Source organism: Anolis sagrei, chromosome 10 (assembly GCF_037176765.1).
Source record: "Anolis sagrei isolate rAnoSag1 chromosome 10, rAnoSag1.mat, whole genome shotgun sequence".
Classification (NCBI taxonomy): Eukaryota; Metazoa; Chordata; class Lepidosauria; order Squamata; family Dactyloidae; genus Anolis; species Anolis sagrei.
Window position 1 is genome coordinate 14,418,551 of NC_090030.1, and position 19,827 is coordinate 14,438,377.

Here is a 19,827-nt window from a genome sequence, read left to right on the forward strand (position 1 = left end):
CCACATATTGCAATTAGGAACTTCTGTTCTAGAGCTGCCTCTGTAGCCAGCTGGAAGGCGACCCCGAAACAGGCAAGGAAGCCAAGCTTCGACATGGAAAACACAAATCGGCAGCCAAAGAGAGTCCGGCAATGAATGAGTGGACCAAGCCAAGTGGTCTTTGCTCCAAGGCTAGATTGCCAACCAATTTGGGTTGGCCTTCCCCACTCTGATCTGGATTTAACACATACCATGCAATGTTCCACAGGTGAAATCTGGGACACATGTGGCCAAGCAACACAAGAGTGTGGCCAAGATAACCAAAGAAATTCAGATGAACTGTGAGGCTGCAGCAGTTTGCTTTTGCCTGCATCTCCTGAGGAAAGCAACCCTTTCTTCCTCTCTCTTGTCCCTCCCCTGAGTTAATAGAATAAAAACTATTTAGGAAGTTTATTTATTTATTTATTTATTTATTTATTTATTTATTTGCTGCATTTGTTGACCGCCGTTCTCAGCCCTAGGGCGACTCACGGCGGTGTACAACATATAAAAGACAATTTACAATAAAGCCATAACGAAATATCAACATATCAATAATACCACACTAATATAATTACACTAAATAATCCGCTTCGTCTCATCGTAGAATCATAACCCATCTCGTAGTCCATATTCCGTTCCAGTCGTCATTACCACTTAATGTAGCACTCAGTTAAATGCCTTCTCAAATAGCCATGTCTTTAGACTCTTACGGAAAGACATAAGGGAGGGCGCCTGTCTGATGTCAACAGGGAGGGAGTTCCACAGCCGGGGGGCCACCACCGAGAAGGCCCTCTCTCTCGTCCCCGCCAGACGTGCCTGTGAGGCAGGCGGGATCGAGAGAAGGGCCTCCCCAGACGATCTCAAGGCCCTTGTGGGCTCATAGGCCGAGATGCGGTCCGAAAGGTATTTTGGGCCGGAACCGTTTAGGGCTTTGTAGGCTAACACCAGCACCTTAAATTGGGCCCGGTAGCAGATCGGCAGCCAGTGGAGCTGGAACAACAAGGGCGTTGTATGCTCCCTGCGTCCCGCTCCTGTTAGTAACATGGCTGCCGCACGCTGGACTAGCTGAAACTTCCGGGCCGTCTTCAAAGGCAGCCCCACGTAGAGAGCGTTGCAGTAGTCAAGGCGGGATGTGACCAGAGCGTGTACCACCGTGGCCAAGTTAGAAATCTTTTTGTGTGTTTGATTATACTATGTAACCAAATTTGAAAAATAACCTGTTCCTGTTGTGAAAGTGTTATTTCCTGTTTAATTGTGTGGAACTTACTGTATATACTCAAGTATAAGCCTAGTTTTTCAGCTCTTTTTTTAGGCTGAAAAAGTCCCCCTCGGCTTATACTCGAGTCAAGGTTATTTATTATTTTACTCTGTTATCGTTATTATTTGTAATACATGTATAATTTTACTCTATTAGTATTATTACATGTATCGTTTTACTTTATTATTGTTATTACATTTGTTATTTACATTTATTATTTTACTCTATTATAACTCTTATTACTACATTTACGTTATTTTGATCAATAATAATAATAAATGTAATAATTTATTTTATTAATAAGTTATTACATATATTTTCTTATTCTCTTTATTATTATTGCAAGGATACATAAGCACATTTACATTGAAGAAGATGAAAATAATGGTTTCATCAGAGTTGGACAGTTATCTTAAATTACAGTTTTATGTAAATATTCAAAAACATTGGACCTTCTGATGCCCAAGAGATTTGCAGGATTTTTCGAAGGCAATGCTGATGGAATCGTTCCAGGAGTTGCATGTGACATCTGTAGATAGTCCACGTCTCACAGGCGTATAGCAGGGTTGGGAGGACAATAGCTTTATAAACAGGCACCTTGGTCTCCCTACAAATGTCCCGGTCCTCAAACTCTCTCTGCTTCTCTAGTGGTTCTCTAGATTGAGAACCACTGCTCTAAAGAAATGGGGCTCTGCACTCTTTGGCGCATGACAGATACACATCTCCCCTTTCTCTCATGTTTTGGATTTGCTTGGGTAGTAAACAAACTTAGTGAGAAGACATGGGGAGAAATCTACTGCCATCGTCTCTTTCTCGATGGCCACACAGTGTATATATATGACCATATTTGCTCAAGTTTAATGCGCCATCGAATCTAATGCGCATCTCAGTTTTCAAAACCCCGAAACCCCCCAAAAACCACTTCCAAATGTAATGCACAGTGGCCAAAAGGGCACTCTTTGTAATTTGGCCATTATATTTGCTTCATTCTTAGAATACCTTCCTTACAAAAAAATGTTTTATAACACTAAAGTGCTCAGCAATGAAAAGAAAACTGTGTCATGCATCTCTGCAGCAGAATGAATCCACTTTGATTGCCTTGATTCAAGGCTATGGTAGCTGTAGTTTTACAAGGCCTTGACCTTCTCGCCAAAGAATGCTGATGCCTCAACAAACTACAAATCTGGGTTGTTGTAGGTTTTTCGGGCTGTATGGCATTTTCTCCTGACATTTCGCCTGCATCTATGGCAGATATCCTCAGAGATACAGCCCAAAAAACCTGCAACAGCTCAGTGATTCCGGCCATGAAAACCTTCGACAAAACTACAAATCCCATGATCCAACAGCCATGGCCATGAATTTAGAGACGATGTCCCTCAAATAGAAGCTCCAGGTGCTTCGAAGAAGCTTCTCCTTTTGCTTTGGCTCAGCACTAGGATGGCAGAATGATAGTAATCTAATGCACACCCTAATTTTTTCAAGGTTATTTGTTTATTTATTTGTCATGTCAGGAGCAAACCAAACAGTTGTATTGCATTTCTAACAAACAAACATAACATAAAGTTTGCAAGCTTGGTATTTTATTAAATGTCCTTTGATCAGTAGCTGGCCACTTAGAGTGCCTCTGGTGTTGCTCTAAGAAGGTCCTCCATTGTGCATGTGGCAGGGCTCAGGTTGCGTTGCAGCAGATGGTCTGTAGTTTGCTCTTCTCCACACTCGTATGTCATGGATTCCACTTTGGAGCCCCATTTCTTAAGGTTGGCTCTGCATCTTGTGGTGCCAGAGCACAGTCTGTTCAGCGCCTTCCAAGTCACCCAGTTTTCTCATTTGGTATCAGCCATTGATTGAGGTTCTGGGTTTGAGCCGGCCACTTTTGGACTCTCGCTTGCTGGGGTGTTCCAACGAGTGTCTCTGTAGATCTTAGAAAACTATTTCTTGATTTAAGTCGTTGACGTGCTGGCTGATACCCAAACAAGGGATGAGCTGGAGATATCACTGCCTTGGTCCTTTCACTATTGGTTGCTACTTCCTGGCAGATATCAGGTGATGCAATACTGGCTAAACAGTGTAATTTCTCCAGTGGTGTAGGGCGCAGACACCCCGTGATAATGCGGCATGTCTCATTAAGAGCCACATCTACTGTTTTAGCGTTGTGAGATGTGTTCCACACTGGGTATGCATACTCAGCAGCAGAGTAGCAAAGCACAAGGGCAGATGTCTTCACTGTGTCTGGTAATGATCCCCAGGTTGTGCCAGTCATCTTTCATATGATATTGTTTCTAGCAAGGTAATTTAGCCAGAAAAGGTGAGCATTAGATTTGAGTAAATAGGGGTATGTGTAGTGACAATAAGATGGGTTCTCAAGGCCCTTTTGCTCCGTATCCACCAAGCCATGTCTCTTTTTAACATGTGTGTGCCTTCAAGACCCCTGTTGACTTATGGCGACCCCATACATTTCATGGGTTTTTCTTTAGATACTTCTAACCTTACTGAACTTTCTTCTGACGCACTTGAGACATTGTTTTTCTGGTGTTGATGCCAAAGTTGGTGCCTATGTGGGGAGCCTACCTTCACTCCCTCACTCCCTTCCTGTCTTCTGATATGTTTCTTCTTTTCGTAGGAGAGGATTCAAGACAGCCCTTCACCTGTTCCATCTGTGGAAGAGAGTCAGCGGCCTGGGAGCCATCCTTCTTCACATCAGAGCAGCAGCGTTTCCAGTTCCCCATCCCAGCTTGACAACACACCAGACAGAATCGGTTGGTGCCGTTTGCTTATATTAGAACTTTTTGCTATAGTTTTCCTTTAGTTATACAGTACCACTTGCCTGGTGTCCAACAGATCTCACAACCTCTGAGGATGCATGCCATAGATGTGGGCAAAACATCAGGAGAGAATGCTTCTGGAACATGGCCATACTGGCCAGAAAACTCACAGCAACCCAATGCTTCAGCCTTGAAAGCCTTCAACAACACACCTCTTTTTTGTTTTGTTTTTCTTCTTCAAGTCTTTAAATATTCTCTCCATCACTGTTTACCCACACCATTTCATGGAGCACAACTGTCCCTGAAATTTAAAAAAATTATGTTTTAAAATGTTTCTTTAAGAACTGTTTTCTTTGAAATTAAATCCGTAATCTGTTAAGTGGAAAGACAGTAATGCTTTAATGGTAATAGGCAACGAAACGATGCCGTTCCAACGTCTTAAAGCTGCCACATCCGCGTGTGAGTTTGCAGGTGTTCCTTTATCAAAGCAGGCTCTCTTGATGGCACAGATTATTGGTTTTGAGCTGCCATCCATCAGTCTGGGTTGTTAACCATCTCGCCATCGCTATCTCTCTGTTAAGTGAGAAGAATTGCAGATAATTACCCATTCTTTAAATCCTCTGGTCTATTAAAAGCATTTTTCATCTGAAATTATTTCTGGGAATCCATCTTGTTAATTAGTTAATGTGGATATTTCAGAGGAATTCCTTTTTTCAGCTCACTGTCAGTTTGCACTTGTCTGCGTATCCCATTTGCTCTTTGCTCAAGAATGAGTGGGATTTTTGCTTTGCGGCGGACGTAAAACTCCATTTGAACAATGGTCTGCTCCAAGGAGGGCTTAAATACCCTCAAGATAACCAGATCTCATCTCAACCTGGGGGTTGGGACCCTTGGGGGGGGGTTGCAAGGGGGGTGTCAGAGGGGTCTCCAAAGACCATCAGAAAACACAGTATTTTCTGTTGGTTATGGAGGTTCTATGTGGGAAGTTTGGCCCAATTCTATCATTAGTGGACTTCAGAATGCTCTTTGATTGTAGTTGAACTATAAATCCCAGCAACTACAACTCCCAAATGTCAAGGTCTGTTTTCCCCAAACTTCACCAGTGTTCACATTTGGGCTTATTGAGTATCCGTGGCAAGTTTGGTCCAGATCTGTCATGGTTTGAGTCCACAGTGCTCTCTGGATGTAGGTGAACTACAACTCCAAAACTCAAGGTCAATGCCTACCAGACCCTTCCAGTATTTTCTGTTGATCATGGGAGTTCTGTGTACCAAGTTTGGTTCAGTTCTATCGTTGTTGGAGTTCAGAATGCTCTTTGATTGTACTTGAACTATAAATCCCAGAAACTACAACTCCCAAATGACAAAATCAATCCCCTCCAACCAACCAATATTCATATTTGGGTACATCGAGGCCAAATTTGGTCCAGTGAATGAAAACACATCCTGCATATCAGATATTTACATTACGATTCATAACAGTAGCAAAATTACAGTTATGAAGTAGCAATGAAAATAATGTTATGGCTGGGGATTACCACAACATGAGGAAGTGTATTAAGGGGTCACAGCATTGGGAAGGTTGAGAACCATTGATGTAGGTGAACTACAACTCCAAAACTCAAGGTCAATGCCCACCAAACCCTTCTAGTACTTTCTGTTGGTCATGTGAGTTCTGTGTGCCAAGTTTGGTTTCTGTGTGAGATGTTTGGGTCAACCCCCAATTGGTGGGGTTCAGAATGCTCTTTGATTGTAGTTGAACTATCAGTCCCAGCAACTACAACTCCCAAATGACAAAATCAATCTCCCCCTCCCCCAACCAAATAGTATTTAAATCAGGGCCAAATTTGGTCCAGTGAATGAAAACACATCCTGCATATCAGATATTTACATTACGATTCATAACAATAGCAAAATGACAGTTATGGAGTAGCAACTGAAAATAATGTTATGGTTGGGAGTCACCACAACATGAGGAATTGTATTAAGGGGTCACAGCATTGGGAAGGTTGAGAACCACTGTTATAAGTTAAGCTGGGTCAGGCCTGATTCAGACTTGGAAGGGAGACTATAAAGGAACATTACATTTTGCAGTCTATATTTCAGAGGCAAAGCCACCTTTGAATATTGTCCTACTAAGGAAAACCAGTGAAATTAATGAAATTACCATAAATATAATAAACGGACAGTCTTTGATAGATGCACCACAAAATGCAGTTCTGATCCCTGATCTACTGATAATATCTGTAATTGGCATTTCAAGTGTACGTGTCCATGAATTTTTCTAATAATTTTGGGTAAATTTGGAGTTCACATTTGAAGTTCAATCTTTTCCTCCCAACTTCCTTCCAGGTATATTATCAAATATAAGAGAAGGAGAACCTATGCACCCAGAAGTTGGGCTCAATCCCAAGAAACTCCCAAAGGAAAAAGGTATGTTTTCCTCTTATTTTTGTCATGTCCAAAGGGCTCCATGGATCTATTGTACCTTTGTGTGTTTTGAAACAAGTGCCATTTCCCTGCTCTGTTTTGCGTCTACAGACAAATGACCACAATAGTCGGGCGTCCATTCGTTTTGGTATTTTAATTTGCTGAAAATATTTCCTGGACATTGCCATCCATCTTTGGAAGGGAAAAGTGTTTTCAGTATGGTCTGCTAGTGGAATTGATAACATTGGTGGGTTTCTTCCTTGTCCAGATAGTGTCACCGGATCCAGGTCTTCATAGAAATAAACACACTAAAGTAATGGACAAAGGACCAAAAAGTGTCAGCGCTTTATTGTGGGGACATTATTCACACAGATTGACAACATAATAAACTGGGTTCAGCATTAATATTGTGGCCCAGAGGACGTTACTTGCTTAGAGTCTGAGGTTGGATCTACACTGCCATATAATCAAATGGATCTGCTTTGAACTGCATTATATGAGTCTACATTGCCATATAATCCAGTTCAGAGCAGATAATCTGCATTCAGAAACTGGATTATATAGCAGTGTACTTACTTAGGCGATTCCTTGTAGCACGAGGATGATGGTCCTCCATGTCTGGTGTCTTGGTGATGGGTTCGTAGATGGCAGTGGAGCTCTACTCTTGATCCGCATGTTCTCCAACAGTGAGGACATCAGTTTCCAGGTGGTATGCGGTCCCGGTCAGGGTTGGCTTGATGCGCCTTCCTCTTGGCACGTTTCTCCTTTTTGCTCTCCATTCGTGCCTCTTCGAATTCTGCAGCACTACTGGTCACAGCTGACCTCCAGTTAGAGCACTCTAGGGCCAGGGCTTCCCAGTTCTCGGTGTCCATACCACAGTTTTAAACTTTGACTTTAAGCCCATCTTTAAATCTCTTTTCCTGTCCACCAACAGTAGGTTTCCTGTTCTTATAGCAGTTTCGATGGGTCTTGAGACCGCCAATGTCATTCTGGGCAAAATATTTGACCATCGGGGAAATGCAAGTTTCAATCTCCATTTGCTTGTAAAACTCAGAGAGTACTTTTAGATCAGCCATGATTCAATTCCTGTTACCTCAAGAAATGGTCTGGATAGTTTGACTGTCCCTTTGCCAGAGGTGCAATAAGGGATACATTTATTTTGAAGAATTAATGCAGTTTGATGTCATGGAAGCTGAAGCTTGAGGGAGGGGGTGGGACTGGCACAATGGGTTAAACCCTTGTGCTGTTGAATTGCTGACCTGAAGGTTGGCAGTTCAAATCTGTGGGACGGGATGTTAGCCTTAGCTGCAAATAACTTGCTCCTATTTTTATCTAATTAGAGCTTTTAACATTTTATCCTGTACCTGTGGCCTGCCCACTGTTACTGCGACTGTGTTTATTGTAATGTTATTTTTGTTATTGTATTCATATGGGGTTTTTTTTCATGTAATTTTGATGATGTTGTTTATGTTTTGGTTTTATTTTGATGTAATATGTTATTCGGGCTTGGCCCCATGTAAGCCACTCTGAGTCTCCATTGGGGAGATGGTGGTGGGATATAAATAAAGATTTGGTGGGGACACGAGACAGGGCCTTTTCTGTGGTGGCCCCCCGACTCTGGAACATCTTCCCCAAAGATCTTAGACAGGCCCCTACATTGGCAGTTTTCAGAAAGAGCTTGAAGACCTGGCTGTTCCGATGTGCCTTCCCGGATTAGGAGATCTCCAATACCAAGTCCCACAAGCATTTTACTAGAACTAAGATCGCTGCACACCGCACACTGCACTTGCCCTATAATGCCTTATATACCTCCCGTCACATCAGCACTTTTAATCTTGTACCCATTACTCTGGCCCGGCCCAGTTTTATTGTGTCTTAGTGTATTGTTATTCCCTGTTTTTTATATTGCTTTAATTGTTTTAATTTGCCTTAGGTTTTGTATTGTTGTATTGTGTGTTGAGGCCTTGGCCTTTGTAAGCCGCATCGAGTCCTTTGGGAGATGCTAACGGGGTACAAATAAAGTTTAATAATAATAATAATAATAATAATAATAATTATTATTATTATTAGCTCCTGCCAACCTAGCAGTTCAACGCATATGTAAAAGTGTTTTAAGCAACTTTTAATGTGGATATAAGTGATTTAAATGTTTGTATATATTTATGGGGGGGGGGGCAGTGGCGTAGTGGGTTAAAGCACTGAGCTGCTGAGCTTGTTGACCAAAAGGTCGCAGGTTCGATTCCAGGGAGTGGCGTGAGCTTCCGCTGTCAGCCCTAGCTTCTGCCAACCTAGCAGTTCGAAAACATGCAAATGTGAGTAGATCAATAGGTACTGCTCCGGTGGGAAGGTAACGGCGCTCCATGCAGTCATGCTGGCCACATGACCTTGGAGGTGTCTATGGACAACGCTGGCTCTTTGGCTTAGAAATGGAGATGAGCACCACACCCCAGAGTCAGACATGACTGGACTTAATGTCAGGGGAAAACCTTTACCTTTACTATATATTTATGGTTTTATGTCCCAGCATTGAATGTTTGCCGTCTATATGTTGTGTTCCTCCCTGAGTCCGCTGCGGGGTGAGAAGGGCAGAATATAAATGTTTTAAATAAATAATAAATAAATATGTGTGAGTACATCAATAGGTACTGCTTTGGCAGGAAAGGCATAAGATGCTCCAAGAAGTCATGCTGGTCACATGACCAGGAGGTGACAACATAGGGTCCTTGGCTTGGAAATAGAGAACAGCACCTCTCACTGAGCCAGAGATGAGCACCACCTCCAAAGCCGGAAATGGAAGGAGAAGCCTTTATCTTTGTGTGTCTCATTGTATTGTAGCAAGGCATTGAATGTTTGCCTGTATCTGTTTGTACTGAAATCCATTCTGAGACCCCATGGAGAGAAGGGTGGAACATAAGTAAAGTGTTATTATTATGTTATTATTATTTAGCTTTCCATACTAAAGAGTGCTAGTGCATCACCAAACTGCAACTCGCAGGATTCTACGGCACTGAGCCATAGAAATGAAAATGTTAACAAACTGCATTGATTCTTCAGCATAGATGCACCAAACTTCAGTCAGATTCTCTAATGGACTGGATGGGATTCTATCATATCCTCTGTCCCAAGTAGCCAAATATCTTAAACATTTACTATTCATCTTTGTTCTGCTCCTGTGCTTGCACGGCTGTACCAGGAGCTCCAACTTTATTTGCTTTGTATTCAATGTTTGCTTTCAGTCCAAGGTTTCAGGGACTCTGCAGAAAGGTGGCTTCCTTTGGGTGCAGTCGTAGGGCAAGTCACCTGTCCATCATCATTAAGTTTTGGTCCCGCCCCTTGCTCAGGGCAATTGGGAAGGGAAGGGAGCCATTTTTTAGTTAGTCTCAGCAAGGAAAGCTAATGTACAGGACGTGTGCAAGCAGGCATGTAGCCGGGGAGGGGGGACTTGAGGGGCTTCAGCCCCCCCCCCCCAAATTCTCATGGTGGTTCACGAAAAGGCCTTACTGGTGCATTATTTAAACTGTTATGTTTATTCATATCATGATCTGATCACCATACTCAATATATCCCATATTCATGGGGGTATCGGGGTAATGATACAAAAGGTTTGCTAGGCTAGACCCTCTTTCACTCAGACTCAGCCCCCCCCCGAAACTCACCCCCCCCTGAATTTTTTTACCCCCCCCCCCCCAAAAAAAACGAAATCCTGGCTACGGGCCTGTGTGCAAGTTTCCCCTGTACAAAAACTTCAACCCTTAAGACTTTCCGGGGGAAGAACAGTCTTAAGAGCCTCCAAAGATTCTAAAGATTTCCAGGGAAACAGCCCTAAAGCTTTGAAGAATTTCGGAGGGTAACAGTTTGGAAAACCAAAGAACTCCAGCTGGAGAATATCTAAGCCTTTACTGGTAGGTCCGCTCGGTGCTCGAGAAGCAGTTCGACCCGGTAGCGGAGCCCACATCAGTAAGAGTTAGATTACAGTCAGCCTGGGAGAAGTTAAAAAGGGGATTTTCCTTTAAAGTAAAGAAGAAGTTATTGAAGACAGTTGCCTGTCCTTCGTGGGCAAGTTTAGGAAGCCACCAGTTGCATAAAAGCTTGGAAGCATTTGGTTAACTTTATTGAAGACAAGAAAAGTTTCTGTTTGATTGTTCATTAATAAAGGACTTTGTTATACTTCACAAGCCATCTAAAGATCATTTGTGGTGGAAAACCTCTGAGAACTTCTCCTTGGGCCCCCTGGCTTCCCGCTGGGCAAAGGTTGCACGTCCTGTTCTAAAGGAAATTCTTTACAGGCCCAGCGTGCGACAAAACAACTCCCTTCCACAAAAACATTAAGCCCTGTTCCACCTTTTCAACCCTTGCCAGCTTGTCTTTATCTACAACTCCTGTACTGATGTTATTATTATGATATTATTAATAGTAGTCGTTGTAGCAGGATTACCATCCCTACAAAGTCTCCAAAGTTATTATTAAGGTTGTATGTAGTTACTGCAAAAGTATCGACATTTATTAAGTATAACAAGTCAGCAGTTTGCACAAGCCTGGCAAGCATATGTTTCCACATCTGGTTTGAGTAATATCATCATGATTTTAAAAATGATTTATAGCTCTGCAGGCCATAAAGTGCCAGCTTTGCTAGAACTTGGAGTTTTCCAGGCTTTGAGCAAATTACAGAAAAGTATGTACCAGGGTCGCAAAATAGTCCAGAGGGGGAGATAGTGGCCTACACTTTGATGAAACTTAAAAGCATTTGTCATTCTGTTAGAATTAGTGGGGGTGACATTTATACCTGTGGAAAGTCCAGTTTCAGTAGTCAAGTATTGATAGATCGTAAACCGGACTGGGGTATAGGGTGGCAACCTGTGTTGGACGGGGTTGCTCTCCCCCTGAAGTCACAGGTCCGCAATTTGGGTGTCCTCCTGGACTCATCATAGAATCAAAGACTTGGAAGAGACCTCATGGGCCATCCAGTCCAACCCCCTGCCAAGAAGCAGGAATATTGCATTCAAATCACCCCTGACAGATGGCCATCCAGCCTCTGTTTAAAAGCTTCCAAAGAAGGAGCCTCCACCACACTCCGCGGCAGAGAGTTCCACTGCTGAACGGCTCTCACAGTCAGGAAGTTCTTTCTCATGTTCAGATGGAATTTCCTCTCTTGTAGTTTGAAGCCATTGTTCCGAATCCTAGTCTCCAAGGAAGCAGAAAACAAGCTTGCTCCCTCCTCCCTGTGGCTTCCTCTCACATATTTATACATGGCTATATCTCCTCTCATCCTTCTCTTCTTCAGGTTAAACATGCCCAGCTCCTTAAGCCGCTCCTCATAGGGCTTGTTCTCCTGACACTTGATCATTTTGGTCGCCCTCCTCTGGACACATTCCAGCTTGTCAATATCTCTCTTGAATTGTGGTGCCCAGAATTGGACACAATATTCCAGGTGTGGTCTAACACAATATTCCAGGTGTGGTCTAATACAATATTCCAGGTGTGGTCTCACTTACGCTTGAGGCTCAGGCATCGGTAGTGGCCGGGAGGGCCTTTGCACAACTAAGACTCGTGCGCCAACTGCGACCATACCTCGTGAAGGTGGATCTGACCAGGGTTGTCCATGCCTTAGTCACCTCCAGATTGGACTACTGTAATGCGCTCTACATGGGGCTGCCCTTGAAAATGGCTCGGAAATTTCATCTGGTCCAACGGGCAGCGGCCAGGTAGTTAACTGGTGCTCCTTACAGGGAGCAGTCAACCCTCCTGTTTAAGGAGCTCCACTGGCTGCCATTCATTTTCCGAACCCAATTCAAGGTGCAGGTTCTTACCTACAAAGCCCTGAACGGTTTGGGACCTGCCTACCTGTGTGACCGCATTTCTGTGTACGAACCCACACGATCTCTTTGATCATCTGGAGAGGCCCTGCTCGCGTTCCCACCGGCATCGCAGGTGTGATTGGTGGGGACGAGAGAGAGGGCCTTCTCGGTGGTGGCCCCTCGACTCTGGAACTCACTCCCTAAGGACATCAGGCATGCCCCAACTCTGGCAGTCTTTAGGGGGAGCTTGTTCCAGTGTGCCTTCCCAGAATAATGAACCCTTAGCATTATGTCCTCCAAAGCACTTTATACCGATTTAGGACTGCTTGTATGTCTCCATTAACGCCCCATCTCCATTACCTTGTTCATGCCTAGCATTAGTTTTAAACTTTAATTACATTTGGCCCAGCCATAGATTTTAAATGTGCACTGTAATGTGTATGTGTATGCTATTTGTGTATGAGATTTATTTTAATTGCCTTGTATTGTGTCTGTTATTGCTTGTATTGATGTATTGTGGGCTCGGCCTCATGTAAGCTGAACCGAGTCCCATGGGGAGATGGTAGCGGGGTATAAATAAAGTATTATTATTATTATTATTATTAGATCTCTATGCAACATGAAGTTGGAATGCCAATTTGATTCTCTTTTAACATAGAAAAGGAGGCGGAGAAGGAGGAAGAGTAGTAGTAGTAGTAGTAGTAGTAGTAGTAGTAGTGGTGGCTCTGTGCATGTTGAACCCCATTTCTCATTGACCTTTATCTCGCATTGCTGTCTCCACAAAATATTTATATCTATCTAATCTATCTCATGCACCAGATGCAACCAAGGATGTGTCTACACCGAGGAATTAATGTAGCTTGATACCACTTTGCCATGGCTCGGATCTATGGAATCCTGAGAGTTGTAGTTTGTTCAGGCACTCTTTGGCAGAGAAGGCAAAACACTTTGCAAAATTACAACTCCCTGGATTCCATAGCATTCAGGCATGGCAGCTAAAGTGGTGTCAAACTGCATTAATTCCAGAGTGTAGATGGACTCTGAGACTTTGAAAATTTGTAACTCCAAATTCATTTTTTTTAAAAAAAGCAAAATCCTTAACAAATTAATAAACACCAACTGTATTAACAGTTGATTATTAGTGTTCTGTATGATTTTAATTCACTGCTTTTTGTAGGCCATTTTGTGAGTCCATGGGCACTTTTCTTATTAACTTTAGTAACGATGTATTGTCGAAGGCTTTCATGGCCGGAATCACTGGGTTGTTGTAGGTTTTTCCGAGATATACGGCCATGTTCTGGAGGCAATTTTTCTCCTGACGTTTCGCCTGCATCTATGGCAAGCATCCTCAGAGGTAGTGAGGTCTGTTGGAAGTAGGAAAAATGGGTTTATATATCTGTGGAATGACCATGGTGAGACAAAGGACTTTTGTCTGCTGGAGCTAGATGTGAATGTTTCAGCTGATCACCTTGATTTGCATTCAATGGCTTGGAAGTGCCTGGGGGAAATCTTTTGTTGAGAGTGATTTTATGTGCCTGTTTGTTTCCCCTCTGTTGTTTTGCTGTTGTAATTTTTGAGTATTTTAATACTGGTAGCCAGATTTTGTTCATTTTCATGGTTTCTCCCTTTCTGTTGAAATTGTCCACATGCTTGTGGATTTCAATGGCTTCTCTGTGTCTGACATGGTGGTTATGAGAGTGGTCCAGCACTTCTGTGTTCTCAAATAATATGCTGTGTCCGGGTTGGTTCATCAGGTGCTCTGCTATGGCTGATTTCTCTGGTTGAAGTCGTCTGCAGTGCCTTTCATGTTCCTTGATGCGTGTCTGGGCAATGCTGCGTTTGGTGGTCCCTGTGTAGACTTGTCCACAGCTGCATGGTACACGGTAGACTCCTGCAGAGGTGAGAGGATCCCTCTTGTCCTTTGCTGAACGTAGCATTTGTTGGATTAAAAAACTCAAAAATTACAACAGCAAAACAACAGAGGGGAAACAAACAGGCACATAAAATCACTCTCAACAAAAGATTCCCCCCAGGCACTTCCAAGCCATTGAATGCAAATTAAGGTGATCAGCTGAAACATTCACACCTAGCCCCAGCAGACAAAAGTCCTTTGTCTCACCCTGGTCATTCCACAGATATATAAACCCATTTTTCCTACTTCCAACAGACCTCACTACCTCTGAGGATGCTTGCCATAGATGCAGGCGAAATGTCAGGAGAAAAATTGCCTCCAGAACATGGCCATATAGCCCGGAAAAACCTACAACAACCCAACTTTAGTAACCTTAAAAAATTAAATCAGCATTAATAACAAACTAATTTGATAATTTTTAAAGTGTTCTCAGATCACCTTATGTACAAACAGTTTTCAGGAACAGCAAAATCTAAAAGGTAAAGTTGTTCTTATCCAGGAGGTAGAAACACAGTGAGTTCATATCAAAATTCATGGAGATCGAATTTTGCTCGATAGGAAGCATCAGCTTCTCCCTGAGATGCTGTATTCCTTGCCGGGTTGAAATTTAATTTCCTGCCCTCGTAGTTGACCAACGCTTTCACTTTGGTGAGCCAGAAAAGAAGTCTGATGTTATCCATCCTTCGCTGGAACTAAAAAGAAAGGAACCAAGTCTTCTGGCTGGTTTGTTATTATTCTATTTATTTACCTGCTACTTTGGAGCCTCCAGTGGCGCAATGGGTTAAACCCTTGTGCCGGCAGGACTGACCAAAAGGTCGGTAGTTTGAATCTGGGGAGCAGGGTGAGCTCCCATCTGTCAGCTCTAGCTTCTCATGCGGGGACATGGTAAAACATCCGATCATCCCCTGGGCAACATCCTTGCAGACGGCCAATTCTCTCACACCAGTTTCTCAAGTCGCTCCTGACACTCACACAAAAAATCTGCTACTTTTTCTCTCTTAAAGAGACTCAAAGTAGCGACCAGTACTAAAACACATACAGTACATTTCCATACCTCACATGGCAATGTGAAACCATGGATAATGGCTAACCCTATGCTATAGATTTGTAATTAGTGAGGAGTCAACACTCTTTGATAGAGAAGACTGAAGTCCTGGTAAAACTACAGTTTCAATAATCCCTTAGGATTGGGCCTTCCTTCTTTGTAAGCTTTTAAACAGAGGTTGGATGGCTATCTGTCAGGAGTGATTTGAATGCAATATTCCTGCTTCTTGGCAGGGGGTTGGACTGGATGGCCCATGAGGTCTCTTCCAACTCTTTGATTCTATGATTCTATGAGCCATGGCAGTTAAAGTGGTGTGAAACTGCATTAATTCCACAGTGTAGATGTACCAGATGTCTTGCTCCTCCAAGCACTTTTCCGGTATTATCTCTGGGCAGCTAATTTTATTATTCTGTAGTGCTGTGGTTTGGGTGAACGAAGGTAAAAATGTGTGGTCAAAGGCTTTCATGACCAGAATCATTGGGTTGCTGTGAGTTTTCCAGACTATATGGCATTCTCTCCTGACATTTCGCCCACATCTATGGCAGGCATCCTCAGAGGTCGTGAGATCTGTTGGAGACTAGGCAAGTGGGGTTTATTTATCTGTGGAATGTTCAGGGTGGGAGAAAGAACTCTTGTGTGTTGGAGGCAAGTAGGAATGTTGCCATTGGCCAGCTTGATTAGCACTAAATCAAATGGTTTTGTAGCTTCAAAGCTTGGCTGCTTCCTGCCTGGGGGAATCCTTTGTTGGAAGGTAGAAATGTACAGCTCTTTATGTTAATGCGTCAGTGGTGTGATGCACCAGCTAATGAAGCCAATGTGATTCTAGATTGCATCAATAGGAGCATAGTGTCTAAATCAAGAAAGGTGTTCCAGAAATTGGATCATATGGCAATTTAGATCCAGCCTGAACCAATGCATGTTGCCAAAATAGTTACCTGGGAAAACCTTCCATTCATTTGTAAAGTATGGGTTTAGATTTGGCCAAACCCTTCCATTATATGAGTGGCAAGTTGTCTGTTTGTGTCTGTAAACAACTCCTTAATTCCTTCCCTGTGTTTGGCATACACAATTGTCTCTCTCTTTCTCTCTCTCTGCCTTTTGTTTTGAAGTTTTGTTTTGTGTGTCCTCACACTTTTTAAAGTCACCTTTCAAGAGCGTTGGCATCTGTCGTCACTTTTGGAAACTTTGGAGAGACTTTCCTTGGGCATGTGTGTTGAGTTAATAATCGACAATCCTTCAGATGGACTATTTTATTTTATTTTTTTCGAGCAAGGGGTGAAAAAATTAATGAGTTGGGAGATAAGAAAAAAGATCAGTGGTTTGGCGCGGGAACATAACCGTTCTTTAAAACTTTTCCGTTGTTGGCGGGGCATTTTGTTTTATATGATTCCAGCACTCGCTCAACAGAATGCGGTCCAAGAACAGCCAGGCTTTCTACAGTCGCAGCCTACAAATATCAACATATGTCTTCTGCTTCCCCAGAGGCAATCCCTGACTTTATTCTGTCCCCAAAAAGAGTCGCAAGAAAACATCTTCACAAAATGGCTCAGACCTAGCAGATGAAAAGGCAAATGATTTCCTCGTCTGCTGTTCTATATAGTACAAGCTGATAAAGAGACTTCCGCAGTTGGAGAATGAAGAGGAGGAAGATCAGGAGGGGAGAATTATTATTATTATTATTATTATTATTATTATTATTAATAATAACAGCGACAATTGATAATGTATTAATATAATTATAATCCTCCACTTGGGTCCTAACCTGAAGGAAAAGTGGGGTAATAATAATAATAATAATAATAATAATAATATAATAATAATAATAATAATAATAATAATATGTACTTACTTACTTAGTCAATCCCTCATTGGCCAAGTAGGATAGTCTTCCTGGATCAGTGTTCTGGTGGGTCCGTAGGTGACTGTGGAGCCCTATTCTTGATCTGCATCTTCTCCCGCAGTGAGGGCATTGGTTTCCAGGTGGAAGGCGGTCCTGGTCTGGGTTGACGCGCCTTCCTCTTGGCACATTTCTCTCTTTCATCCTCCATTCATGCCTCTTCAAATTCTACAGCACTGCTGGTCACAGCTGACCTCCAGTTGGAGTGCTCAAGGGCCAGGACTTCCCAGTTCTTACTGTTTATGCCAGAGTTTTTGAGGTTGGCTTTGAGCCCATCTTTAAATATCTTTTCCTGCCCGCCAACATTCTGTTTTCCGTTCTTGAGTTCCGAGTAGAGCAACTGCTTTGAGAGACGGTGGTTGGGCATCTGGACAACGTGGCCAGTCCATTGGAGCTGATGGCGGAGGACCATCACTTCAATGCTGGTGGTCTTTGCTTCTTCCAGCACGCTGATGTTTGTCCGCTTGTCTTCCCAAGAGATTTGCAGGGTTTTCCGGAGGCTGTGCTGATGGAATTGTTCCAGGAGTTGCATGTGATGTCTGTAGACTGTCCACGTCTCACAGGCATATAGCAGGGTTGGGAGGACAATAGCTTTATAAACAAGCACCTTGGTCTCCCTACGGATGTCCCGTTCCTCAAACACTCTCTGCTTCATTCAGAAAAATGCTGCACTTACAGAGCTTAGGCAGTGTTGTATTTTGGTGTCGATGTTGACTTTGGTGGAGAAGTGGCTGCCAAGGTAGCGGAAATGGCCAACATTTTCTAACGTTACGCCATTAAGCTGTATTTCCGGCATGGGAAAAATATGTAAAGGTGGTCCCAAGGGGTGATCGGCACACAGGGTGCAGTGCCTAAACACCTTGGCCTGCACTTAAACACAATTGGCGCTGACAAAATTACCATCTGCCAGCTGCAGAAGGCCACCTTACTGGTATCTGCATGCATTATTCACCGATACATCACACAGGGCCAATTATTATTGGACTATCCACACAACCTCTCTGGAAGATAAAATTCTTTACATACATATGTTGTATTCCAATTACGCAGACTATAATTGCCACGACCTACAATTTGTCTCCTGACTGAAAACTCTACTGGAGAGTACATTATTACTATCAGAAGGTGTATCCACACTGTAGGATTAATGCAGTTTGGCACCACTTTAATGGCCATGACTCAATACTATGGAATCATAGGAGCTGTAGTTTGGGGAGGCACAGGCACACTTTGGCAGAGAAGGCAAAAGACCTTGTAAAACTACAACTCCCAGGAGGGTAAGGCATTCAGCCAAAGCAGTTCAAGTGGGGTGAAACTGCACTAATTTCATAATGTAGATGCACCCTGAACAATTAGGATGTGAACTTAAACCTCCTTGGTCATAATCCACTACAATGATGCTGAAGGAGTCTTAACACATGAGTCTTACATATATGAAGCATGTGGATTTCAGTTATGCTGCCCAGAAAGCTTCTATAACTCACCATGAAAGTCAGGTCCTTATTCCTCAACCTAAGGTCTAGATAAGGTAATGCTCAAGATCCTGCAAGGAAGACTCCAGCAATACATGGAGCGAGAGTTGCCAGATGTACAAGCTGGGTTTAGAAAAGGCAGAGGAACGAGAGACCAAATTGCCAATATCCGCTGGATAATGGAGAAAGGCAGGGAGTTCCAGAAAAACATCTACTTCTGCTTCATTGACTACTCTAAAGCCTTTGACTGTGTGGATCATAATAAATTGTGGCAAGTCCCTGGTGGTCTGGGCATACCAAGCCACCTTGCTTCTCTCCTGAGGAATCTGTACAAGGACCAAGTAGCCACAGTCAGAACTCACCACGGAACAACAGACTGGTTCAAGATTGGGAAAGGCGTACGGCAGGGATGTATCCTCTCCTCCAACCTATTCAACTTGTATGCAGAACACATCATGCGATGTGCGGGGCTTGACAAATGCAAGGCTGGGGTGAAAATTGCTGGAAGAAACTTTAACAAACTTAGATATGCAGATGATACCACTTTGATGACCGCAACCAAGGAGGAGCTGAGGAGCCTTCTAATCAAGGGGAAAGAAGAAAGCGCAAAAGCTGGGTGGCAGTTAAACATTAAAAAAAAGCCAAGATTATGGCAACAAGAATGATTGACAACTGGCAAATAGAAGGAGAAAACGTGGAGACAGTGACATACTTTGTATTTCTAGGAGCAAAGATTACTGCAGACGCAGACTGCTGCCAGGAAATCAGAAGACGTTTACTTCTTGGGAGGAGAGCAATGGCCAATCTCGATAAAATAGTGAAGAGTAGAGACATTACACTGGCAACGAAGATCCACATAGTTGAAACAATGGTATTCCATGTAGTCACCTACGGATGTGAGAGCTGGACCTTAGGGAAGGCTGAGCGAAGGAAGAGAGATGCTTTTGAACTGTGGTGCTGGAGGAAAGTTCTGAGAGTGCCTTGGACCGCGAGAAGATCCAACCAGTCCATACTTCAGGAAATAAAGCCTGACTGCTTATTGGAGGGAAGGATAGTAGAGGCCAAGATGAAGTACTTTGGCCACATCATGATAAGACAGGAAAGCTTAGAGAAGAGTATGATGCTGGGGAAAACAGAAGGAAAAAGGAAGAGGGGCCGACCAAGGGCAAGATGGATGGATGGTATCCTTGAAGTGACTGGCTTGACTCTGAAAAAGCTGTGGGTGGTGACAGCTGA

The 19,827-nt window shown here is 43.1% G+C and overlaps 1 protein-coding gene across 2 annotated transcripts in view; it reads left to right on the forward strand.

Moving 5' to 3' along the window:
- The window catches only part of DACH2 (dachshund family transcription factor 2), a 390,299-nt gene that overhangs the window by 313,596 nt on the left and 56,876 nt on the right, over positions 1-19,827 (forward strand). For both annotated transcript variants that reach the window (XM_060756272.2, XM_060756274.2), the window contains 2 exons: positions 3,900-4,035; positions 6,393-6,473. In XM_060756272.2, the coding sequence (XP_060612255.2) occupies positions 3,900-4,035; positions 6,393-6,473 (217 nt within the window). The remainder of the gene's footprint in view (positions 1-3,899; positions 4,036-6,392; positions 6,474-19,827) is intronic.